At 38.1% G+C, this 27124-nt stretch overlaps 2 protein-coding genes across 11 annotated transcripts in view; one reads left to right on the top strand and one right to left on the bottom strand.

Moving 5' to 3' along the window:
* Window positions 1–765: 765 nt before the first annotated feature.
* Window positions 766–20401, bottom strand: LOC129619883 (uncharacterized). Of its 8 annotated transcripts, none has more exons than XR_008698225.1 (5): window positions 19910–20030; window positions 9777–9891; window positions 7704–7869; window positions 6985–7154; window positions 766–1609 (listed from the first exon to the last, which is right to left on the bottom strand). XR_008698225.1 is itself a non-coding variant. In XM_055535344.1 (5 exons), the coding sequence occupies exons 1-3, from the start codon at window positions 20399–20401 to the stop codon at window positions 7093–7095; spliced, it is 720 nt and encodes a 239-aa protein (XP_055391319.1). In that variant the 3' UTR covers window positions 766–1609; window positions 2761–2891; window positions 6985–7092. The 8 variants fall into 8 exon arrangements, 3 of the variants coding, with proteins under 3 accessions (XP_055391319.1, XP_055391318.1, XP_055391321.1); XR_008698227.1 differs by lacking the exon at window positions 19910–20030 and adding an exon at window positions 19470–19546; XR_008698226.1 differs by lacking the exon at window positions 19910–20030 and adding an exon at window positions 18789–18972.
* LIN28B (lin-28 homolog B) overlaps window positions 19210–27124 on the top strand; it is a 143563-nt gene continuing 135648 nt past the window's right edge. For 2 of the 3 annotated variants that reach the window (XM_055535340.1, XM_055535337.1), the window contains exon 1: window positions 19210–19521. The gene's annotated coding sequence lies outside the window, so the exon portion shown is untranslated. Of the gene's footprint in view, window positions 19522–20282; window positions 20420–27124 lie in introns of those variants that run through there. The other variant, XM_055535338.1, reaches the window with a different exon arrangement.

Genomic DNA, 27124 nt, shown 5'->3' with positions numbered 1-27124 from the left:
TAGTGATAGTTAATGTTAGCGATGTTAGTTAATGTTAGTGATAACATTAGTGATTTCAGTTTTTCATTTGTTTTGCTTTTCTTTTTTATTCCCGTATGTAACATTAGTGAAGCGTACAGGAATATGACACAAAGGTGAAATAAACATTAATCTGTGCATTCTTTGGTAACTTTGTTTGTTTTTTGTAACTACAAAGCCTTGCTACAAATTTATGCATTTCTTTCAAATCAGTGATCTGTTTGTGTGATTTTCTAGACAAAATTGTGGATTATTAAAAAAAAATGATAATTACATTCCTAATTAGAATTGTCATGCTCAGTCACTTCAGTCGCATCCAATGCTTTGTGATCCCGTGTACTGTAGCTCACCAGGTTCTTCTGTCTGTGGGATTTTTCAGGCAAGAATACTGGAGTGGGTTGCCAAGCCCTCCTCCAGAGGATCTTCCTGACCCAGGGATTTGAACCTGAGGCCCCTCGTCTCCTGCACTGCAGGTGGATTCTTTACCACTGAGCCATCAGGGAAGCCCCAATTAGAATTAGTATCTCTGTTTTTGTATCTTTATGCTGTATTTTAACACTTTGTACTACATAGGTTATTTTGCTTTGGTTAAAAAATAGCTCAAGTAGAAAAGCGGTTCCACCCACATTAAGATAATGTACAAAAGTGTAAACAAAATGTGTACCATGAATTGTCTTTTAGACAATAAATAAATAAATCACTTAAGATAGAACTCGCAGAAAAGACTCCCTGGATAGTACTTTAATAAAGAACTTTTATTAAAGTGTAACCACTAGATGTCAGCACTTATGAACGGCAATCCTGCCCACAGGTTCTGAGGTCCATTTCATTTTTTTTTTTCTTTATGATTGATGAAAAAAGATAATTGGTAAATAAATAAAATGTTTGCTTCAAATACATAAAACACTATATTTAGAAAATAATAAATTCAATTATGACAATTCTCAAAACAAGAACAAAATCTCAATTTAAGTGACCAGTTTGCAGACCCTGGAGGTTCACAAACTGGCACTTTGCCAAGGCAGGACCAGGACAAAATTCTAAGTGCAAGGATTCTCCACAAGCAATACCGAATCATCTCAATCAAATAAGTGGAGTCTGAATCTGTCTTTGGGATTTCCTTCAGGTCATGAGAGCAAGATGTTCTTCATGAAAGAACCACGCTAGTTATGGTCCTGCACACGTGCTGCCTGTGTAGCTTTTTGGCACCTGCCCAACTATTTTCAGTCTCTTCTTTTAGATTTAGGTCATGGAATCACTGAGTTCCCTAGTGCACCTCTTTTGCTGCATAGTCAACAAAACAAACCAAAAATCACTGCACCAACAGAATGCTTAAAATGTAACAGTTGTTTGCTTGTTTTTCCTAGAATATAAAAATCCCTCTTGGGCTACTTCTAAACAGCAAAACCAAGTGAGAAGCACCAAGAGAAAGGAGCACGGCAAAGGTGTGTCGACTGGGCGGGGTCTGTGAGCCTGGATGAAAGTACTGCAAGTCTAATTAGCTGCTTAATGAACCATTATTAAGCTGTCTGGGGTTGAGTGAGGAATGTACACACTTGGCTCAGCTGACTGGCATCATTTTGCTCCGAGTCTGAAATGAAACAATAGAATGTGTTAGGCCATTAGATATTTTCATAGATAGCCTCAGAGATCTCTTCTGTAACAGTTCTACAATATGCGAGGCTCTATAATACAGCTAGTCTGTTGCATCACCTGAATTTAGTTTTAAGAAAATAAAAAAGGCTTTTCTCACTTAAAAATAAAAACATGGCAAAAATCATACCACAGAATTAACGTTTCTATTGAGCATGTCTTATGACAGAGAAGGAAAATAAGGCACTAATCCTGTTTTCCATTTTCCCCAGCCTCACCATTTTGTTTGCATGCTCTGAGAATTTTGTCCCCGACTATTAGTTAAATTATTGTTATACACCAAGATTTTCTTTTAGTGATTATAAGATTTAGATTCTGCCTTCTAAGTATAATTACCAGAGTGATTTGAACTTAATTCTGTGTTTAAGTGGGTTCAATGTATATTGGCAGGTCTTTCCTACACAACTTGACCATACGTTTTCCTTTACATTTTAAAGACGAAGAAAAAAATTCTTAGAGTGCTTTTGTTTACTTGTTTTAGTAAATACTATATGGACAGTTAGAGATAGAATTTGGGTTATTTGACATTCTTTTCTTGCTTTGTAGAGTCCTTATTTTCTTTAATCTAGAATCAAAGAAATTTTGTAAAGTTTTGTTCTTCCAAAGTGTGCTCTTCATCCTCTAGTCCATTCTGGTTTTGTTCTAGCATTTTTGCACAGGTTTCATAGGAGTGTTTCTTGCAATTTGCTGAAAAAATAGTGTGGTAGAACCATCTTAATGCATGTCTTTACTCACTTGGGGACCTCTGAATCACTACCTTAGAATACAAAGGTAGAGGTTTCATTTTGATGCTTTTTATCCTATAATCAACCAGTCCCCTTGTTGCCTAAGGGTGGAGGGGTGGATGGGGTTAAAAGCTTCTGGCTGAAAGAAGCCACGGTGTTATAGCTTTATGTTAAAAAAAAGAAACTCCACCCCTGTCCAGGTATGCCAAATTGTGAAGAGTATTTTATTGTTCTTATTCAGTGGAATGTCCTTGGGTATTGGCTTTTTCTCTACTTTAAGGATGAGTCAAAATTTGGTTAAATACACACACTACTATATATATAAAATGGGTAACCAACAATGGGTATAGCACAGGGAACTAACCTTAATATTAAAAGAAGAATTATTTATTTGGCTGTGCTGGGTCATTGTTGCTGCACAGGCTTTTCTCTAGTTGCAGAGAGCTGGGGCTACTCTAGTTGCAGAGAACAGGCTTCTCATTGGGGTGGCCTCTCCTGTTGCAGAACACACAAGAGCTTTAGGGTGTGCGGGCTTCAGGAGCTGTAGCACCTGGGTCAGTAGTTGCAGCTCCCAGGCTCTAGAGCACAGGCTCAGTAGTTGTCGCGCACAGGCTTAGTTGCCCTATGCATGTGGGATCTTACCAGACCAGGCATAAAACCTTTGTCTCCTGCTTTGGCAAGTGGATTCTTTACCACTGAGCCATTAGGAAGCCCTAACCTCTATAGATTTTATAATAATCAATAAGGGAAAAGATCTGAAAAAGAGTACATATACATACATGCATATATATGTACACATACATATGAATAATTGTGCTGTACATCTGAAATTAACAGGACATTGTAAATCAACTATACTTCAATAAAAACAATAACAATGACAACAAACAAAACCCCAAAGACTTTAGTTAAGAAATCAGGTCAGTGTGACACTGACTGGTTAACCATTTCGTTTTCCCTTCTTTCCTTCCTTTCCCTCCCTCCGTTCCTCCCTCCTTTCTTTCTTTCCTGATCCTTTTTCATCCCATCATTTTTGTTCCTTTGCAGCAAATTTGACTTCCAACATAGACTCCTCTCTCTCTTATACTTCAGAGCCCTCTTGCCCTGATTAAGAATCCAGGTTGTTTAGTCACTAAGCCATGTCGGGCTCTTTTGTGACCCCATGGACTATAGCCCACTGGGCTTTTCTGTCCATGGGATTTCCCAGGCAATAATACTGGAGTGGGGTGCCATTTCGTTCTCCAGGGGATCTTCCCAATCCTGAATCCATATCTCCTGAGCGACTCAACTGAACTGAGGGACCACAGGGTCTGTTACAACTGATCATCTGCACTGGAGAAAGGGCTCCAGGCAGCTTGGTCTCTGCTGTTCTTGCTACCACCCATGCTTTTAGTCATGCACTTTCAAAATGGGGGTACAGGGAATCCCCTGGCAGTCCCATGGTTAGGACTCTGTGCTTCCACTGCCGAGGGTGCTGGGTTGTGTCCCTTGCCCAGGAACTAAGACCCTGCAAGCCACTTGGTGCGGCCAAAAATTTTTTTAAATGGGGGTACACTGGGCAGCTGAATATCTTGATTTACTTCTGATAATAACTACAAATGACCAAAAGTATTGGAATGCTTTGTTGATGCTATGGAAAAGTATATACCAAACTAGTATCTCTGAAAATTCTACTTGGTACATTATGTCCTCTATCCTGTTCTAAACTTGTTTCATTTCAATAACTTTAAGATTAAAGTTTAGAAAATTAAGCAGCTTTAATATTTCAGAAAATAAAATTTTAGTACCAGAAATTTACATGTGGAATGGTTATGTATAAATAAAAATACCTTGTAGAAAAATGGATAGAAAAATGACTAAAAAGAAATAGCAATAATAAAAATTTTTCCAAATGAAGATAAATACACTAGAACAAGTACACAGGCCGAGAAAGGGCACTAGTCTTATTGGAATGCAACAAAAATTGTATTCAATATAATCTAATTATCAATTTGAAGAAGATATTCAAGAAAAAGGGGTCTAGGGCCTCTTATTGAATTAACTGACTTTACAAATATTCAAATATTTGAAGATACTGGGACTACTTTTGCATTTATAGATGTGCTCTGATTTTCCCAATAATCATGAAAACTATTACAGCTCAGTAGACCACAGGCATCAATCATTGGCCCTTGAAACAACCTCCCAAGTGTTTCTGTGAGACAGTGATTATACTGCAGATGCTCACAAACACACAGATATTAACCTGAATCAGACAATTCTCTCATAATACACTAATCATTATTAAAACCCCTTTCAGGTTACCTGCTCAGGTTAGTAGGGATGCCTGCGCTTCAAGCCTTTAGGGAACCCTGAAAAAACTTGAGAGTCTAAAGATTTTGAGCTTCTCTACAACACTCTGAATCCACTGTTTATTTTATGGCCAATTGCCCCACAGCTTTATTTTGAAGGTAGGAACATCACCATAGCAAAGGGAGTTGTTAGATAAAAACACTGTTCCATGACTCAATATCAGAGATGATATTTTTGTCCCAATTTGGCTTCTTATTAGTTGTGTGAAACAGAGCCTTAATTGTCTCCTGTACATGTTTCTTATTACTGTCCAAACAACTTCTGGACTAATCAAACCATCCTCTACATCTCTCCCCAGCGTGTTTCTGGGAGGTGATGAGAATTGGCCTGAGCTTCTACCTACTATCAGGATCAGGACTCTTAAGTCCATTCCTTTGACCAACCCATGTAGCTCATGTTCTTCTTTGGTAAACACGGCAGGATTCTGTTCCTTGGCAATGCTTTCTGGGCTACTATTTTCACAGTCATTCTGAAGTCAGCACTCTTTGCATCTCTAGCCATAACGTGCTCCTGGTCTTTGTTGTATTGACCCTACAGTGGAAGATAGAGAGATGATAAAGTGTTCTTTCTAAGTGGTACCATTTTGGCCTCCAAGTATAACTTTTACTATGAAATAATTCCCCATTCTACTGAACAGTCAGTCCCCTCTACGAGGGAAGGCACCAAATATACTTTGTTCATTTTTTATCTCCATGACACTTCCTGACACATAGTTAGTGCTCAACAACATTTGTTCAGTGAATGTTTCAGGTCCTTCAAGGATTGGTTGGAGAATATTTATGACAACACTGCCTTTTAAAATAGACTTTCTGGTGGGCTTTTGGTCCAGACAAAATGGTATAGATTTGTCTGTCCAAGTACAACTATAAACCCTGGAAATAACAAAAGCAGCAACCATAGAGGACTCTGAAAGGTGAAAAGGGAAAGGCAGACTGGCTAGAGACCCAAGAATAAAGGACCATCCCAGTGGCTGGGTATCTTACGATCCTCCCTACCCAGCAATAAATTTTGGACTCCAAAATCACTGCAGATGGTGACTGCAGGAATGAAATTAAAAGACGTTTGCTCTTTGTAAGAAAAGTTATGACCAACCTAGACAGTGTATTAAAAAGCAGAGACATTACTGACAAAGGTCCGCCTAGTCAAAGCTATCGTTTTTCCAGTAGTCATGTATGGATGTGAGAGTTGGACTATAAAGAAATCTGAGTGCCAAAGAATTGATGCTTTTGAACTGTGGTGTTGGAGAAGACTCTTGAAAGTCCCTTGGACAGCAAGGAGATCCAGCCAGTCCATCCTAAAGGAAATCAGTCCTGAATACTCATTGGAAGGACTGATGCTGAAGCTGAAACTCCAATACTTCGGTCACCTGATGCAAAGATCTGACTGACTGGAAGAGACCCTGATGCTGGGAAAGATTGAAGGCAGGAGGAGAAGGGCATGACAGAGGATGAGATGGTTGGGTGGCATCCCTGACTCGATGGACATGAGTTTGAGCAAGCTCCAGGAGTTGGTGATGAACAGGGAAGCCTGGAGTGCTGCAGTCCAATACTCAAGTATTCTTGCCTGGGAAATCCCATGGGCAGAGGACCCTGCTAGGCTGCAGTCCATGGGGTCGCTGAGAGTTGGACGCGACTGAGCAACTTCACTTTCCCAGGCAAGAATACTCGAGTGGGTTGTTGTTTCCTTCTCCAGGGGATCTTCCCAACCCAAGGATCAAACCCATGTCCCCAGGATTGGCAGGCAGAATCTTTACCACTTGAGCCACCAGTCTTCAGACCTCTTTTCCTCTTTAATAACAGAAGAAAAGCACCATTTCCTAGCCACCTGTGCACCTAGGTTTGGCCAAATGCCCAGGTTCTAGCCAATGGGATGCGCCCAAAAATTATACAAGTACTTGACAAAGCTAAGCTTGTTTACTATAGCCACACTATGGGTTAAGCGCTGTCCTATGAACTTTAAATGTATTAACTCACTTGTGCCTGGTACCATCAAGTCCATTTTCCAGATGGGAAACTGAGAAACAGAAGGATAAGTAACTCGTTGTTACTGAGGGCACAGAGCTGGGAAATGGCAGCGTTGGGATGAGAAGCCAGGCTGTCCAGCTGCAGAGCCTGCTCTGACCTGACCACCAAGTGTTTCTATTAGTTCCACATAGCAACTTTTTAGATATCAACTACCCCAGACTCAGGTTTGAACTGGGGGAAGACTCGGTAAAAATGCAGAAGCCCTAACTTACCTCCGGATTTCTTTTTCTTTTTGGCTGTGCCACATGGCATGTGGGAATCCTTGTTTCCCAACTAGGGATCGAACCCACACCTCCTGCATTGGCAGCTCGGAGTCTCAATCACTGGACCTCCAGGAAGTCACTAGCCTTCTGATTTCTGACCTTCTGATCCAGGATGCATCCTGAGAATCAGTGTGATACCATGTGGAGACAAGGCAGAGAGAAGTGGCAAGGGTGAAGTTGAATATTTCTGCATGTGTTTTTTCCCCTCCTTATCTGAGGCCATTTAACAAAAGCACATACATAATGGTAATAATTGTAGCTGACATTAAGTGAATGATTAGTAGGTGCTAGACTTTTAAAACACTTTCTAAGTGCTTTACTTATGCCTCAGTCACTTATTTCATCTTCATAATAACCCTATCAAGCAGGCACTATTTTTGGTCATCGATCCAAAGGTGAACATTTGATGACGTTGAAATCTCAAAAACTAAGGTGGCCCACAGCCAGGCTGTGGCCACAGCTCGGCTGTCTTTTTGTTACCTTCCAGTAGGATCAAGAAGGTTCTGGGGTCAGTCTTAGCTACAGCACTGTCCCCATCTTATAGATGAGGAAACAGGCACAGAGAAAGTCACTTGCCTGAAGTCACACAGTCAAGGAATAGTTGACGCTGAATTTGAATCTACGCCATCTGGTTTGAAGGAGCAGATGTTCCTCCTTCCACCACTTACCACATGATCCAGGACACCAGCACCAGGGTGCATCACTGAAGGAGCTGAAGAAGCAGATGAGCAGCGCTCTCTCAGGGCCCAGCTTCTGCAGGGCCACACCAAAGATGATGGCAAACACCACCAGCCCCGGGATGTTCACACCCTCCACCTCACCTCCCACAGGCACCTGTGGGCAAGAACAGATGGAAACAGGAAAGGACAGATAAACAAAATTCACTGAACCTGAATGACAGACCAAAAAAAAAAAAAAAGGCTGAAAGGAGTATTCTGTTCCTGATGATCAGCAAGAAAGTCTCTTTTGCTATGTGGTCAACTGTTTTCTCTGCTTGATGCATTAATCTCAACCTTCATTCTGTATAGATGTTGAGGGGATTTCATCTCCCCTTTTTACTAATTTCATTATCACAAGGACCTAGCTGTTAGGTGCAAAGTTTTCTCCAAGGGCTCCTGAGTCTCTAAACAATAAAGGAAATTCTATGACCTGCTTTGAGGTTCACATGGGTAGATTAATAAGCAATGTCACTTTCTGCATCCTTGCATCTCCTGTCCATCAGATATTTCTTATAGTTCCTCATATAAGATAGCATTGGGCTTCCCTACATGGATTCAGAAGCACAGGCTACTAGCTGGAATCTATGACAATTCTTTAAACTAAGTAAATGTTTAATGTAAATAAACTTTTATTGGGGGCTTCTCCGGTGGCTCAGATAGTAAAGGACCCACCTGCAATGTGGGAGACCTGGGTTCAATCCCTGAGTTGGGAAGATCCCCTGGAGGAGGGCATGGCAACCCACTCCAGTATTTTCGCTTGGTGAATCTGCAGTTATTCATTATACAAAGTGAAAAAAATATACAAAATGATATAAAAGAAATACATCTTTTTAGGTACAAGTCACATTGCTTTCAGAGTAAATCTTAACTTACATCTATGATGATCTTTAGTTTTCTTTGCTACTGCTATGAAAAGTAGAAATATCCCACTTCAGGTATTTTGGACCTGTTCACAATTATGTTTGCTGCTTCAGTTTAAATGTTCTACTTTGGGAACATTATTCTAAAGCTTTACTTTAGCTATTTCAGCGGCTTTGCAACTTTATGTGGTCAAGGCTTAGGCTGGAAGTCTGTTGTTAACTAATTAGTTCTCACTAATTACTTGCATATTCTAATTGCCCTAGCTATCTATGTCTGAACCCACCATAATCTCTGGGACCTGATTTCTTGGCACTTCTCTTACTGTCAGATTTGGCTTCTGTCTGTTCTGAAGCATGCCTGTTAAACCCTCTCCTTTCTGTCTCTCTTCAGACCATGAGCAAAACATGGAAACACAGACTCGAATCAAAAATCACATGACTCTTGCCACTTCCTTCTCCAAAACTCAAGGTGAGCTGATCATGGTTAGTCATATATCCACAATTCAACAAGAGCTATAGTGTTCTAGGCAAGGGGCTGGTCTGTTAAGGAAAGCAACCATACTTTCCAACCATCTTTCCAGTTAAGTCTGACTTTCCATCTTATATGCTGGGTTTTGTGTTCATAATACTTGGCATATGCTTTTTCCTGTGTTTAAATCTTAGTTTAAGGACCTACACATGTGTGTCCATGAGCACACTATTTAATACCAACTCCTTCCCCCACCAAGTGTCAGTTTATCCATTTATACAGAAAGAATTATTTTAGTACCTAGAAAAATTGATTCTGTGGTAAGGATCAACTGTGATCAGTGATCACCTAGAATACAGTAAACACATGATAAATGTTGGCTGTTGTCACTCTTCTAATTTCTACTACTGAAATAAGTTCTTCCTATCTCCTTTATTTACTAAATTATAAATGCTGTGAGGGTGGGACAGTCTTATTCCTCTGTATACCACTTTAGGAGGCTTCATCTGAAGCTGAGTGACTCCACGGTTAATGTCACCATTGCCACAGACTGTCATACTATTCTATCCAGAACTCTCTGCTACATGGCAGCAAAAAAAAAAAAAAAAAAGCAAAACTCTCTGCTACACAGTCACAATACATACTCATACATATTCTAAATATGTCTCAATACAATTATACTAATACCCATACCTGACTTGAAACTGTCTTCTAAAAGCATGGCTGGAGGCTACCACTTGTCTCTGTTCCCAATCTCCAGGCTCGACATTTGAAGCAGTGATTCCAGGTAAGTGGGCCATTCCAAGGTCTGTATGGTGAGAAGTATTAGGAAGCTTGATTGGTTGTTGATCTAAGCCTTAGTTTTCAATATAGCTTTTTAATCTCCATCTGTCTTGCTTCTCTGTATATATTGTAAGTAGTTCAGAACTGGGAAAGTAGAATGGAGTATTATTCAATACTTCATCAAGTCAGCAGAAACTAGTAACAAACCCAAGGCACAGTAAGGGAAGAAAAAAAACTGGTGTACAATAAGATATTGAAAAAGAGAGACTGAAATAAGGAAAGCAAAATAAAAAGGATATATTACTAAAATAACCACTAGTGTGCCTTAAGAATGGCACTAACAATTGCTTTTGATGCTATTCCTGACAGTCAACTGAGGAAGAGATTAGGTAAACATCAAGGTCTAGAATGCTGGTCTTTCCTCTTGATTATGCTGTCTTTACTTACAGGTGGAAAATCAGTAATTGACCATTTATAACATAGAAATGTAATCCTAGATACAGATATTGGTCACTAAGGAACTTTGTCATGAACAGAAAAAGATTCACTGATGACTTTAACATCCACTCACTAAAAAAGTTTATGTATTTTATGCCTTTTGGTTCTCTTGAAGGTGCCCCAGAAATTATGATTCAGGGGAATCTGATTTGAGGTGTAAGAACTTAAACTTCTATTAAGCTCTCTGGGTGGTTTTGGTGTAGGAGATCTGTAAGAAACATTGAGGAGCCTCAGAATCCTCCTCTCTAAAGGGAATCTATTGTGCTTATTTCATAGATTTCTTATGAGATGAAAATAAGATAATGTCCGTGAATGCTTAGAACAGGGTCTGGCACTTAGGATTCATACATGTTAATTCTTTACCCATACCCCGTCTTTTCAGTTTTAGAAGTTATTTTCCACTATACAAAAAAGTGGTGAATTACAATATAATTTCTCCCTAGTCACTTTACAATAAATACATTCTGGTTTTCAGCCAAATTTACTTCTGAATAGCTTTACTGACTGCTTAACATTAGTTTATCACCTGCTTCAGGTTAACATCCATTATTATATTGCATTTCTAATAAATGGGAATCAAGTTGGCTATCACAATATTTTAATTCTGTTGCATAATTTGAGCTAACTTGTTCATGCTTATCCTCTTTATATATCATTTTATTTATTTATTTTTGGCTGTGCTGAGTCTTCATTGCTGCGAGGGCTTTTCTCTTGTCGTGGAGAGTGCAGGCTTCTCATAGTGGTGGCTTCACTTGTTGCAGAGCACGGGCTCCAGGGTGCAGGGGCTTCAGTAGTTGTGGCACATGGCCTCAGGGCTCTAGAACACAGGCTCAATAGTTGTGGTTCATGGGCTTAGCCGCTCTGCGGCATGTGGGATCCTCCCGGATCAGTGATCAAACCTGTGGCTCCTGCTCGAGCAGGTGGTTTCTTTAACACTGAGGGACACTCCCATGATTATCTTAAATAACAAGGGAATTTAAGCTCCCATGCTTATCTTAAATACCAAGTGCAATTTGTACTTTAACACTAGCTTTCTAGCTTGATCTGTAGTGCTGAAAGCACAGCAATTTCAGTTACTAAGGTAAGACTAAAGGAGAAAATGACCCAGGGCAGATCTCAATTTGGAATTCTTCATGCATCAACTTTATACTTTAAAAAGTCAAGTGTTTAATATAATCTATGCTAAAGTTAAATAACAAGACAAGCTGTGTGCAAATCTGCAAAGTTTTGAGGCATCCTTTTTTTCCTTTTTTGACATTTCAAAATATGTTGCAACATAATAAATCCAATGTCTTTTTTTCCCTCAATAATTCTGTTTTTAAGGTCAGTCCCTGACCCCTCTGTGAATTTTTGTTGAGGGAAAATCTAAATGAAAATAGGCTCTAAAAATGAGTAGATACAGCTTCATGGCTACCGCTACCTACAAGTCTGAAGGGCACTTCCAGTTTAAAAAAAGAAAACCATTACAACAATTATTTAAAATATATTGTCTCATATGTTGTGCTTCTGATGAAACTAAAAGCAGATGATGCCAGGCACTCCTTTTCTGCATTAAATGATGATTACACAACAGAGCCTTGAACTATACTGCCTTAGTACCTCTTACGATTTACATTTAGAAGAAGTTCTGAGTAATATTATCGAAGAGATGGAAGTACCTGAATTTATTTATATATATATATGTCATTCGTTAACCTTTTGATTCAGTGGCTAGTGAATCAACCATAATTTTATGTAAAAAAAGATGGGTATGTTTTGAAGATTAACAAAGGGGCCTCCACCTATGTTGCCCACATACCACTCCCTATTCCCCCCATCCTGCAAGCAACTCAGAACAAATGTGTCTATCCTGGAAATTCTTGTCCTGTTGCCCACACTGGCCACCTCACTGGCAGAAATGACCATCACCGTCACCTTCCGGGTGTATGCCCAGCTCGGGGGCCCAGAAGTTGCAAAGTCCAAACAGCCTGCAACCAAGTAAAGGCCTTAACCCAGCTGCCCACTCCGCAGTAGCCAACACTCACCATCCCCACCCACCAAGCCTCTATTCTATTTTGATACATTTACCTTGTATTTTTCTCAAATAAAGTTAGAAGCAATTGCCCCCTCCCTCCCTAAATAACTAAAATTGCCTATCTTTGCTTCCTAGTTAGTAAGCAAAGGTAGGAGAAGTTGTGTGAGAAGCCACATAAAAAGAATTCTTGCCTGTGATTACATATGCAAATGGAGCATGTGGGCTTCAGCAGTTGTCGCATGTGGGCTTAGTTGCTTCACAGCATGTGAGATGTTCCTGGACTAGGGATTGAAACTGTGTCCCCAGCACTGGCAGGTGGATTCTTTACCACTGAGCCATCAGGAAAGCCCCTCAAGACTAATTTTTAATTAGCCAAAGCTTTTCAAATTCTTTATGTTTTACTCTATGAGGTAAACATGTAGTTGCCTTTTTAGTATTGCAAGACCCTGGATTTTGGACTTTCTGTGGCTAGTATTAATAAATCCTTTCTTGTCTCAAAGACTTGGGAGAATTGGGTGAAACTGGTGCAAGTATTCATCTATTGGATCTAATCCACAACTGTTTTTTTGTGTACCTACTCCAAAGAATAAAGTAAACACACCTGTCCTTGTGGGGCTAAACTGATACACAAAAATGATGCTACTGATGCACATCATTAAATCTTGGATCTTAGTTTTGCAGAAGTAAAGAAATGGGGACGATGTTGTTGTTCAGTCACCAAGTCATGGCCGACTCTCTGTGACCCTGTGGACTGCAGCATGCCAGGCTTCCCTCTCCTTTGCTACTTCCCAGAGTTTGCTCAAAAAGGAGGATACATTTTCTATTAATCTGTACTTTTCTATTTTCATTGTGCCCTTAAGCAATAGCAGGGCAGGATCAGGACTGTGCACTGTCCTTAGCATGCAACGTAGATGCTCCAATCCAGTGGTTTCCAAGTGGAAAGAGCGCAGAAGACAATCCAATGAGAAATGGAAAATACAAAATCAAAATTTGATTTTTACCTCATTATCTTAAATTTCTACTTTGTACATGTTTTACAATGTACATAATATACTTTTATGGTCTGAACATAGAGTTTTGGATTGAATCAGCAATAATACGCAGAAACCTATGCAAACAAAGTCAATTATTAACTCAAGGAAATAAAAATGCAGTACAGAGTAAGAATAACATGTCACTTATATAAGATTATGTTATATAATCTTAACTATATAAACATTCTTAATCATAGTCAATAATGTAAACACTGAATTACACATGCTGGGAAAAGGGGAGCAGCAAAAGAAAGTATAATGCTTTTAGTATAGAAGTATGCATACATGCTATAAATACATATATATACTGGAGGAGATATATGCTCATTGATGAGGTAAAACATACAATTTTTATACCATAGCTCTAATAATTTAAAATTCAATTAAAATGAAAAATTTTTAAATGAACTATAATGATTCTTTTAAAAGTTGGAGCTAGATGAGGCAGTTCAATTTAAAAAGTTGGGGTCTACAGTTCTGGGTATGACTATGATAGATACTATTGGCAAGGCTGTTGGTTGCATATATAAAGATACTATAATAATAAGTAATCTTTCAACCAAGCATTCCTTTTCTCCTGGTTGGCTTACTTGACCAGACTACCCATTCAAAGGAGGCTTTACTAGTTATTTCTAGCCAACTGCCTTAAAGCTCTGAATTAGGCAGACTCCTCCAAAGCCAAGAAATTTAGGCATTAACAATTTAAAAAATAATAATTTTATTTATTTATTTTTGGCTGTGCTGGGTCTTCGTTGCTGTGTGGGCTTTTCTCTAGTTGCAGAGAGTCGGGGCTGGCTACTCTCTAGTTGCGGTGCGCTGGCTTCTCTTTGAGGTGGCTTCTCTTGTTGCAGAGGATGGACTCTAGGGCGCGTGGGCTTCGGAAGTTGGGGCATGTGGGCTCCGTAGTTGCAGCTCCTGGACTCTAGAGCACAGGCTCAATAGTTCTCGTATATGGGCTTACCTGCTTTGTGGCATGTGGGATCTTCCTGGACCAGGGTTTGAACCTGTGTCTCTTGCATTGGCAGGCGGATTCTTTACCACTGAGCCACAGGGAAGCTCAACATTAACAATTTTTAAGTGACATCTGATTTCTCTAACTTTTTAGAAATTTATCTAATTTTTATGTAACTCATGAGATTTTATAAATCCTAATGATTAAGAGAACATTAGAGGGACTTCCCTGGTGGTCCAGTGGTTAAGAATCCATCTACCAATGCAGGGGACATGCGTTTGATCCCTGGTCTGGGAAGATCCCACATTCTGCAGGGCACCTAAGCCTGTGCTCTGCAACAAGAGAAGCCACCACAATAAGAAGTCCACCCACCACAACTAGAGAATAGCTCCCTTTTTCTGCAACTAGAGAAAGCCCATGCACAGCAACGAAGACCCAGCACAGCTAAAAATAAATGAGAAGAATGAAAAACCTATACATAAACAGAGAGAACTTTAGAAATATGAAGATATTCAAACACATCTTATTAGAGAGACTAATATGGTGAACTACCACATACCTATACCAAGATTCAACAGTTAAGGTTTTGTTACATTTGCTTCATTAGTCCATTCTCTCTCATTTTCTGGAGATATTTTTTAACAAATGAATTTTCAAGAAGCAGAAAGATTTTAAATAGTGGTTTTCACAGAAGTAGCATTGGTTTTCATAGAAGCAGCATTTGTTTTCATAGAAGTAGCATTTGTTTTCATAGAAGCAGGATTAATACCTTGTCATTCTTCACTGTTTTCACTAAAATTTTTCAAAAAGTAACACATTCACATGGTTCACATACCAAAACTATTAAACAGGCATATACCGTCTTGCTCCCACCCCTAGTCTATACACGCTGACCTATTCGTCCCCTATAGGCAAATGTTTGATTACCCAAATATCTTTCCAGTGTTTCTATATGCAAATAACAACAAATATAAGCAGTATACTCATATTATTGCCTCTATTTCTCACACAAAAGGCAGTTTATGTGGAATCTGGCATGTGACTTTTCATATTTAATAATGTATTCTAGAGTCCTTTCCATGAAAGTGTACAGAGAAAATCTCCATCCATTGTATCAATGTACCATTGCTCTTTATTTATTTGACCTCTGTCGATGGATCCAGGTTATTTCCATTCTATTTACTATGATATGCTATGATAAGAATGTTCAACCCAGGTATATACATAATTTGCCATGTGGGCATTTGTATCTGTAGGATAATTTTCCAAAAGAGGGATTGCTAGGTCATAGGCTACACTTATAATTTCAAAAGATGTCACAAAATTGCCCTTTCTAAATGTCATACCCCTTTTGCATTCCCTCAGTAGGGTATGAAGGTAGTGATTTACTCAGTCTTGCCAACACTCAGTGCTGTCAAACTAGGATTTTTGCTAGTTCTATTGGCAAGTACAAGTTGGTCATAACTTTTATGAAGGTTAAGCTTCCTGTCCATTTTCATTTTTCTCTTTTGTATATGACAGAGAGTTCAATAGATACCTTACCTTACAATTTGGGTGACAGTGCTTGCTTTATAAACTTTTAATTTTGAAAAGAAGATAAATTATGTTTGTGATAGGCATATAGCAGTCTAAAACAAGCTTTCGTGACTGGAGTTATTTCTCTTACCATAATATGGAAGAAAAAAATCCTATGTGCATCTAGTCAGTACCTGCAGAAAGCTATCAGTTAAGAAGAAAAATCATCAGCTCTAACAACGATACCTTATGGGCTGAACTGTGCCCCTTCCAAAAATTGCTTAAGTCCTAACCCCCAATACTGTGAATGTGACTTTATTTGGAAATAGGGTCTTTGCAGATGATCAAATGAAGATGAAGTAATTAGAGTGGGCTCCAGCAAACAAATACAATATTTCTTCTTTTTTTAAATCTAATTTTTCATTATTCTTAAACTCTATTTTGAAGTTGTTTTTGAGCAGGGGAATAAAGACATATAGAGTCTAGTTTTTCAAATGATAACACTCAATACTTCTAATGCATAAGTAAAATGTCATGATGTCTGGGATTTATTTTCATACACTATAGTCACTAAAAAAGGGGAAGGTGAGATATAACACACTGCATTCTATATTTTCTAAATGTCTTGTTAATTATTGCTTAAAAATATATTCAGAACGCATCCTCATGCATTAATTAAAAAATGACATTTCTTTCACATCTACTATGTTTCAGGCAATGTTGCAGGCAATGAGGATATTAACATGGGTAAACAAAACAAAACAAAACAAAACTTGTGCTCCCTGGGAGTAATTATCAGATATAATTTTTAAAGTAAAGCAAATTAGGCTTCCCTGGTGGCTCAGACAGTGAAGAATCTACCTGCAATGCAGGAGACCAAGCTCAGGTTCAGTCTCTGGGTCTGGAAGATCCCCTGCTGATGGAATGCCTACCTATGTCAGTATTCTTGTCTGGAGAATTCCATGGAAAGAGGAGCCTGGCGGGCTACAGTAAATGAGGTCGCAAAGAGTCAGACATGACTGAGCGACCTTCACTCACTCACTTACAAATTATCACCACAGCCTCAGGTAGAAAAATACACTTTTAATAATTGCCATGAGCCATGCCCAAATGATAAATTCATTTGCTTTTAACTTTCTCTTGTGGCTTTTCATCCACTTCTAATCATGCTAAGATATTCTTTACTAAGTGCTTAGTCTATCAAAGTTCATTATCTCCCCTTCCTGTCACCTGATATGAAATAATACATTAAGCATTACAATGTCTCATTTTTCATTTTTGTAACAGTGGCATGGAACCACTGTAATAATCAGTTAGAAATAAAAAAGAAAGATGACTCTGTGACTGTTTGGAATACTAAGTCTAGGTTATATTTTAATGTTTTAATTTTTGTTACCTGATTACAAGTCTTCTCAGGAGTTTAAACAGACATTACATAAGTATACTTAAAGTCTTACAAAGCATCTGAAATAGTATTGCCCAGGAGGAAACCCAGAACTGATAGTAGGTTCCCCCAAGCTTCTGACACTCCTATGCTCACTAGATCCTGAGATACCTTACGTTACTCATTGCTCTGAACTGCCGTTAGGAATTCATTATCTCCTAGTATCTTCAGAGGGTTTGTTGGTTAAGGAGCAGACACCTGGGCTGAGGATATTATTTGGGAGCGTCTTCCATTTCGCTGCTGCCTCCCTCCAGGCGCAGCCAAGGGACCTTAAGTGTCCTGGTAGGTGTAAGTATATCATTTGTAAGCTCTACTCATAAATAAAAACTTACCATAATGCTTTTAAATCAAAGCATATCATATATTTCAGATGGTGATATAATTAATTGCTGTTTTTATTTCCAGTGATCAATGTCTGCATCATTTTCCACTAAATTATCTTTGAAATCATACTGTAAAGTATGCAGCATTGTAGCAAATCAATTGCAATGGATTGATACAATGGTTAAAACTAAGAATTGTATCTAAAAGAATCCTCAGTATTGCTCCATAAGTAATGAGAACTACTTTATGAACTTCCCAATGAAAAGGCAACTTTAAAGTCAGTCAAGTTGTACACATGCTCAGTGGAAAATTAGGCAGCCATTTAGGGAATGTTTCAAAGGTGGTCGACCTGGAAAATTCTTAGGGAGTCAAATGGAATTTTGCTTCTGATTAGTTTGTCTGCACTTATCTCAACCCCAGGCTAGAAGTGATTTTTCTAGACTGTGGTTATCCCTGACAGATGAATTGGCTTCCTAATCCTAATGCAGGAGCTGGAATGGAAAATATGATCAACGTTATACAGGAATGGTTTCGAGGCTTGCCTTTTAGTTACAGGTTATCCAGCTAACTGGCCTTTATTGATCATGTTTAAATTTTTCGACTTTAATCGGATATATATACACATCTAGTTTTTAGTTGGCTGAAATATTTAATCCTTTTAATCAGTTCCACCAAATAGTCTATATTTGATCATATCCATTCACAAATCACAAGGCTGTCATTTTTGTAGCTGGTCAGACAATGACTGATCAGAACTTCGCATCTGGTTCTGAGAAAACAGAAACTTTGACAAGAAATAACTATGAAGTCGTTAGGTAGAAAACAACAGGGGCGAAGGAAGCGTTATTTTGGAAAGAAATACCATAGATACACACAGCACGGTATTTTTGGCCACAGATCTTCGGGCATTGTGTGAGGCAACGTCTGTATTTAATTTGAGGTTCAGTATTTTGTTGTTTAGGAAATACAATGTAGAAGTGATATTAGGTTCCACCAAACTTCTGACACTACGATGCTCACTAGATTCTGAGATACGTTACTCACTGCTCTGAACCGCCGTTAGGAATTCATTATCTCCCAGTACCTCCAGAGGGTTTGTTGATTAAGGAGCAGACACGGGGCTGAAAATACTATTTGGTACCTTCTTACAGTTTCGCTGCTGCCTCCCTCCAGGCGCAGCCCAGAGACCGCCGGCTGAGGGTCCTCCAGGAGCCCGTGCAGCGCGCAGCGGGACCCGAGTGACAGGCCCCGACGCTCGCAACCGCCACTCGAAGAGCCGGCGGCAGCGACCGTGCGCGCCCACAGTCCGCGCGGGGACGCGCCTTTCGGTTGGGGCGGGCAGCGCGCGTCCTCGAGAGCCCCCGGGGAAAGCTCCGCCGCCGCCGCGCGCGCCCGGCAGGCCCAAGAATGAATGGAAAGTTCAATCTCGCGCGCTCCGCGCGGACAGCCAATAGTGCGGCCCGGAGCGGCGGCGGGCAGGTGTGCGCGTGCCGCCGCCTGACGCAGGGCTCCAGTCGAGCAGTCTGGTGTCGCCGCCGCCGCCGCGCCCCGCGGTCCCCCCACCCCGGCCCGGCCCCCTCCTCCCCGCCGGGCTGTGGCGGCCGAGCGGCGGCGACAGCGGATTCCAGTCCGGCAGCCGAGCGCCGCCCTCGCTCCCCGGCCCCTCCGCGCCGCGTCCCCTCGCCCGCTCACAATGTGCTGAGCGGCCCGGCCCCGCCGCGCGCATCCCGGGTGTCCGGCCGCCGCGCTCCCTCAGGAAGTGGCTGAGTCCAGGCCCCTTCCTCCGCCCCGTCCCCGGACTGAACGCCACACACGTACTCACACCCTCTCCCCCGCTCTGCCCGAGCGAGCAACGCGACCATGAGGCCCCGGAGGTAAGCAGCGCGCCCCGCGGCCGGGCGAGTGTTCGAGGGGCTGGGTGTGCGCGCGGGTGCCGACGGCGCTCGCGGCCCCGGGTCTGGCACGTGAGCAACGTCGAGGGGAGCTCGGTGCGGCGCAGCCGGGAGAAGGGAGGAGGCGTGAGCGCCAGGGAGGGGGAAGAATGGGGCCAGGTGGGGAAGTAACAGGTCTCGCAGCAAGTTGTTGTTCGGAAGCCGGAGCGGTGTCCTGCCTTCGCCGGCCCTGATTTATTGCCCCCGTGTTCCCACCGAGATGCGGGCAGGCGATGTACTTCCGGGTTCACACCTTTCTCTCCCAGCTCCGAGCCGCTGGGTCGGCGCTGTGTGCCGGCGCGGCATTGCCTACGCGGCAGCCAGGTCTTACCGTAGCGGTTTGCCGCCGGGCCGCTGGAGCTGGCGGGCCGGGTCGGGAGTGGGTGCGGGCCACTCGGGGTGCGATGGTGCGGCGCGGGCTGGAGTCCTGGCGGCCGGTTCGGGCGCCTCGGGCCCGCGGGGCTGCGCCGCCAGGGGGCGTCCGCTCCTGCCCTTCGCGCACTCCGCTGCGGAGCTGCTTTGTAGCCGCAGGCGTCGGGGATCCTTTTTGCTTCGGGATTGGTAATGTAAATTCATGAATTAAAATTAAGGATTTGAGGAGAACAGAGAAAAACGCACTTGGATCTAGGTTGCTTTTGAAAAAGAAAAAAGCCAAAGAAGAATCGATACATTCGCAGGAACAGTAACTGACTACTGACTGGAACACTGAATGCGGGTGCCTTACGAGGATTTGTACTCCCAAAACTTTTTTTTTTAAACTACACGTTGGCAAATATTGAGTGTTTTCGAGTAACATCTTGCAGTATGTATTTAGTGCCCTCATTGCGGAAAATTTTTAAATGTAAGTAATAGTCCGCCATTTTGAATTGTTTCATGTAACACAGACTGAAATCTTAGGTTCCTGTGTTTCCTTGAGTTCCTTTCTGATCTCTCTGTGGATTTGTTTTCATCCACAGGATATTAACGTTATCAAGTATTATTACTGCTCATAGAACTAAATTCTCCATTGAGGATTTTTATCCCTATAGCTGTTAACGCAAGGGAAAATATAGACTCGTGTTTTATTGCAGTTTTTAATTTCTTGGTCAAAATATTGTGGAAGTTAAAATTACACATGGCAACTGATGTTAGAATGAATTTAAAACATTTAACACCATCCTTAGAAAAGTATGACAAAATGATATTTACTCGGATTAAAAAAATCCTTTCATTTTTTTGTTCAGATTATTAGCGTATTTAGTTAGGTGATAATGCTGTAACGCTTTTTAAAATGCATCTGATGGTAAAGGACATTTTAAAGTCCAACAATAACTTATGAAACATCACAGTTTAATTTTTTAAGGACTTCAGGGAAACTTCAAAATTTTAAATTGAACTACTGAAAATTTATGCCAATTTGTGTGATTTTCAAAATACAAATTTAATTATTATGGAATTTATGCCATTAGTTTTTTTCTGTTATGGGTTTGCACTAACGTAATAGAGAAGTCATATTATAAATTAACAACACAATAGGTAATACTGTTCCATTTAGATTAGTGATTAAATAGATTCTTGTTCATTTGGGGGACAGCTCTTGCTTCCCATTATTCTTTCTCTCTGAATGTGTGAAATAGGGCAATCCAGTGTGCTCAAATTTCCTAAAGAGCTTTAAGAATTAAATTGACATAGGCCTCTTTCTAGTACTTGCTGGGGAGGGGAAGGTACTAAAAATGAATAAAATGCTTTACTTGACTTTCCCATTTTACAAATAGGATCAGCTAATCATTGCTTGATATTAAAATATCGAAGAGAATTTAAGGATATGAATCAATTCGTAGTTCATGTTGGTTATTAGAACTGTTTATTGATGCTCCTCAATAGATCTGGAACCAAATAATTCAGCGATCAAGCCCCATTAATCCTTGTCAAATTGTAGAGTGTCTAATTATATGTCTGTGCCAAATTTCTTTCAGAAACAATGAAAAATTTGTGAAGTTAATCAGGATTTAGATTAAAAATTGTATCAATGGGGGTAAATGAAGTGAACTATATTTCTGTGTAAGCGAAATAGATTAAGTTTTAGTTTGGTAGTATTCAGAATTAATCTTCAGAATGACTTAAAGTGTGTTGTACATGTAAATTAAAAAAACAAACACTAGAATTTTAATAAATACAGTGGATATAAGCGTTTTTTTTCCTGTTTACGCTGAACAAAGAGATTAAGCAGATCTTACCTAATAGTTTGATAATGTTTGGTATCTAATCATGTAACTTTTTTGTATTTATAACACACTGCTATTGTAATTTACAAATCATAATTAAGAGAAAAATAAGTTATTAAATAAATCTTGTATGCATGTTTTCAGGTAATGGTCTTCATGACAGTCTTCAGGTATAGAGTTGACGTTTCTTTAAACAAAATGCTATTCAAAACTGCCAGTTTTGGGGATCTTATTAGGAAGCGAGAGTCAGGAAATGATCTGTTAACATTTATCTTAATCCATAGTGGAACTGATTGGAGAAAAAGGAAAATGGAGATTTAGAGATGAATCAGTTCAGAAGTAATTAAGCTATTGATTATGAAAGGGACTATACAAAATTTTGGTCAACTAAAGAGTTTTCTTATTTGGTAATTTTTAATAGAATATTATTTTCTTTTAAAAATCTGTAGTCATAAATACTTCTAAGGTTTTATGTTTAATTGCTTTAGAGCCTGTACTTGATTTTCTTGTCTTTTGAAGGAACTGTGTGGATTATATGTGTTGTTTTTGAACTGTTTTTGATGAGCCACATAGTAAAGAATTTCTACTTTGTCACACATACCTAAAAATTCTTTACATTACAATACCTAAAATTGATTTATATGCTCATATCTAGGAATGTGTGGAGTATAGAATCATATTGGTTTGAGAAACTTAGCCAGTATAAACGTGTACAATGTGTTGGATTTCTCTGACAGTGACTCTCTATGAAGTCGCTGACCATAGTGCTGAACCAAGACAGCCATGTTGGCCATTGCTAAATCTGACTGAAAGCTGCACACAGAAATTGTGTAGATGTTCAAATAGCATCATCACTGTAAGAAAATATAATATATATCTCATACATAATTTTTTATATATTCTTTTTACCCTGATGAAATTTGGTAATCATTAAAATCAACCAAAAATTATGATAGAGAAATTTCATCTCTGAAGTATATTAATATAACATTGATTTTAGGTACTGTCAGTAAAATCAATGGGATCAGTGCTAGAGGTTTTCTCTTTCTTTGCAAGTTGCCACTTACAGATGAAGACAAGATTTTAAAACCAATTTAAGAGACCAGTGAGTTTTCTCAAAAACTGTCCAATTCTAGGGAACACAACTGTAAACTTCAGTATGAATTTGATATTTGCAATTTTTGACTTGGTTTTGTATCACTGTCAAAGTGGCACTATGACAACTGACATCAAAACATGTGGTTACCAAAATAATAAAATTAAATGACTCATGAAATAAGTTCTACTAGAAATAATAATCATATATGCATTTTTACATAAAGAGAAAAATATAAATTTGAAATTATAATAATCTTGAGTTAGCATTTTGTGGGAATTTTCTATTGTTTGAAGCAAGATAAACACCAGGCTGTCACCTCTAACAATATTATTGTGTTCTGTATTGTGTGAAAATAACACTAAATGAAACCATTATAGAAATTACCTGAAAGGAATGTTGTAATGTGTTTAATATTTCAGTAAAAAGTACTATTTTAGGCATAGAACTTTGACATTATTTTCCTAAAAATAGAATGGGTTGACATGCAGGATCATCCAATTGAGGGTCAAAGGTGACAAACCAGGACAAAGGGCATGCAGCTCATTTCAAGCAATCAGTTTCTAGTTTTTTCATGGCTGAACAAAAGCCTAATTATATAGGAAAAAGGACTAAGCATTGAATGGCCAGTTCTATTGGTGGGAAAACATGTTTTAAGTTTTTTATAAATTTTCAAATCAATATTTCTTATTGGGGAATGTGAGAGCCAAAATACTATATTTATATTTTTCAAACAGTTCTTTTATGTAACATTTCTTTCAGGCACTACAAAAACATTTCAGCTAAATAACTTATACTGTATAAGTTAAAAACAAAATTTACTTTTTTATAGATTAAAAATTTTAGAAGACATGTATAAATTATGTTTTGTCTTTTTTGCATTACATTTTTGCTGTAATCTTCTTTGCTAGTTAAAATCCTGATTAAAAAAAAATTACATTTATTACAGTATTTGGTCACTGGCTGTAATGTAAAAGTGAGCAGCCTTTAAAACATCTCTTGATCTTTATAAAGTGTTTATTGAAACTATTTCAAGTGCACTAAGTTTTCATTTAGTTGTTAATCTCTTGTGATATAAAATTTTAATCATTAATGTATATCAAAACTTAATGTATATCAAATAAAATTTTCTTGTTAATATTGTACTTATGTAGAAATATTCGGTTTACTTAGAATCAGTTTTGTTTATCATATCAAGAAGCTCCCCTAGCTGGAATACTCCTCCCACTCATTAGCCCTTGAAATTACCCACTCCTATAAAAACTGACAGCCCCATGCCCTGGGGCTGCTCTCGCCTTCTGAGATGCCACACTGTCCGTGGAGTATGTTTCTCTAAATAAATCCACTTCTTACCTATCTAAAAAAAAAAAAAAAAATGAAGTTATTTTAAAGTTTTGTCTTAAAGTTATGGTAAGCCGTCAAAATACATGTGATCAGCTTCTTAAAGATGGGACTTCTGCCATTATTTTGACTCTTTTAAATTTAAAACCACTAATTTTTTCCTCCTATTCAATATGACCTCAACAAATGACTCACCTGTGAGCTTTATTATATAAAACTGTTGTTTGATATGGTAGAAAATACAAACTATTTGCATTAGCAAACCCAACTGTGCCATGGCTTAGTTGTGCTACAACATTCACATTTAAGCTAAAGAATTGTGTTTACCAATTATTTGTACTATGGTTGGTACCTTTAAACAATCTTGACAATATGCCAGTTGACTTAAATGATTACTCTTTGACATTTTTTATTTTCTATTATATATTATCTTTCACTACAGTAGTTGCAGAGAAGACTAGAGCTGCCCATATTTTATGTGAAATCAATAAAATTTCAATATGTAAAATGGTCAAGAAAGTTAAATTCATCTCTGATCGAGTAGCAGTATGACACGTACTAGCCTCTAAGGTTAACTTTTTAAAATATATTATAAAAAGTAATTTTTGCTTCATAAATATAAAAAATATAATTTTGAAATGTTTTCTAAAGTGATACTGATTTTTTTTTCCATTCTCTAAAGATAATTTCAAAATAGTTCAGTGAGGTTTCCTGTTTTAACAGGAAAACAATTACATAAAGTCACAAGTAAATATTTGTCTTAACTTCAGTTTCAAATAGGTTATTTCTTTAAATTTTCTGTATCTGTGTATAGTTGAAGGTGTAGCATTTTCAGTTTTTTCTGAAGTTACAGTAGGATGTTGAGTTAAATTACACAATAATTTGCCCTGATTTTGCTTAGGTGGCATTTGAATTTAGTCTATTGACTAATTCATAAAAATAATAATTACACTGAAACATTTCCTACTTATGAAACATTCCTTTACAGGACAGTTTAAGAAAATATTCTTCATAAAGTGCACACATTAGTGTCAGCGTTGAACTTCCACATGTAATGTTTTATTTCATATGTGTATCTGCTATATTTAAGTTATAGTAAGTGTAAATAAATACTGTGCTTTAGGTATTACTCTGATGTTTGTACTGTGTTCACTCTGGTGTTTGTACTAGGTTTGCTGTGTGACTTTAAGTAATCATTTCAAAACTTTACCCCCAACTCACTGTTCTTCTAAGCAAGGAAAGTCACATTCCTGCCTACTTTGCTTTACAAAGACAGATTGAGACATACTGTGAATAGACTGTAATTTTTTATAAGCCATGCATGAAGTGAATATACAGTGAATATTTATAAGCCATGCATGAAGTACTATAATGTACTTTATGCTTACATTATTTTGAAAATACTAAGATAAGAAACAAAAATTTGTTAACTTTTTGTAGATGTTGAGAAATTATGGTGATGAGAATAATGAAATAAATTTGCTTTTATTATGGTGAATATTCTTGATTACTAAACCATTCTTTGCCAACCTGAAGTTACTGTTGCATTTTATTAATATTAGAAGTAAAAGCTAACATGATGTAAATTGAATTTAAATAAAGTTCTCAATAATATGTAGCAGTATTTTATTTATTATTACTCAATTCTCTGGGCTTAACAACTTGTCAGTTTAAATAAATTATAGTGTATAATGCATAGTAGTAATCGTTTTCTTTTACAATGAATAGTTACAATAGTGGATTAACAACATTATGTAATGTACTTGAGAATATTATTTTACATATTTTACTATGAGGAAATATGAAATCAAGTGTTTGTAATGAATGGTGTTAAATTAGGCGATTTTATATTGGTAAGTCTATGGTATATTTAAAATAAAATTATTGAAGTCACTTTATATGTGCATATTTTTTTTTGCAATAATCAATGATTGTGTATCACATTCTCTTAAAGAAAAGATAGTTTTTAAGAAAAATTGGTTTATATGTCCATTTAATTCATAAAAGGCATCCTAGAGATAGTCAACCCAGGTTCAGAAGTTCATTGTCATTGATTAATTAAAAAAAATGTATTAAACACTAAAGAATGTTAGGATTACAATGATGAGCTAAATATACACTCTCCTTCCCACCATAGAGCATAGAGAGCGAACAGCATCTTCTTGAGCACTTAGAGTTAACTATAGTACAGTGCTGGATGGTAGAGGCATTGTACTCAGTATGGAACAGTGAGAAAAAGAGGGCCAAGTGGAGGTGTAAATGATAATTAGGGATTATTCTAGTGAAGGGGCAGATAAATGCATTATAATAAATAAAAATGCCTATGTATAAAATTACAAAAAGCTGTTTTGGGAATATTTCATTGCCATTAAAGAATTGTTTTCATTATTTATCATTATTATTTCTTTTCAAAAAATAGTCACCTATAGTAAGAATATGAACATTTAATGTTATGAATATTTTATATAACATTAATCTATCATTCCTATCATAGTTGTTCATATAGGTAGATTTTAATATTCGTATTTAAACAATTGTACTTTCTCTTCCAACTCTTTTGTTTTTGAAAATTTTTAAATCATTATTTAACATCATTGGAATATATTGATATCTTTGAAATAATTCCACCTTTTCCTTTGAAAAGGATGATAACCTTAAAACTATCAATAACTGAAAACATCACATGTAAGTTTGAATAGTGAAAAATCTGAACATCTTTATCATTCAGATTGACTGGATTTCATTAAACCCAGAAAGCTCTTAGTTAGAAATCTTAAAATTGAATGATGTTATTCAGCTAATTCTTATACTATTTGATGTTTAGTTTATTAGATCTGTCATTTATGGTAATTTTGCACCTGAATTATTTGAAAAAATAATTTTTGAAAACATTTTCTGTTTTTCT

This window comes from Bubalus kerabau, chromosome 9 (assembly GCF_029407905.1).
Source record: "Bubalus kerabau isolate K-KA32 ecotype Philippines breed swamp buffalo chromosome 9, PCC_UOA_SB_1v2, whole genome shotgun sequence".
Lineage (NCBI taxonomy): Eukaryota > Metazoa > Chordata > Mammalia > Artiodactyla > Bovidae > Bubalus > Bubalus kerabau.
Note: the sequence above shows the minus strand (reverse complement) of the source record. Positions and strands in the feature narration are given on the sequence as shown.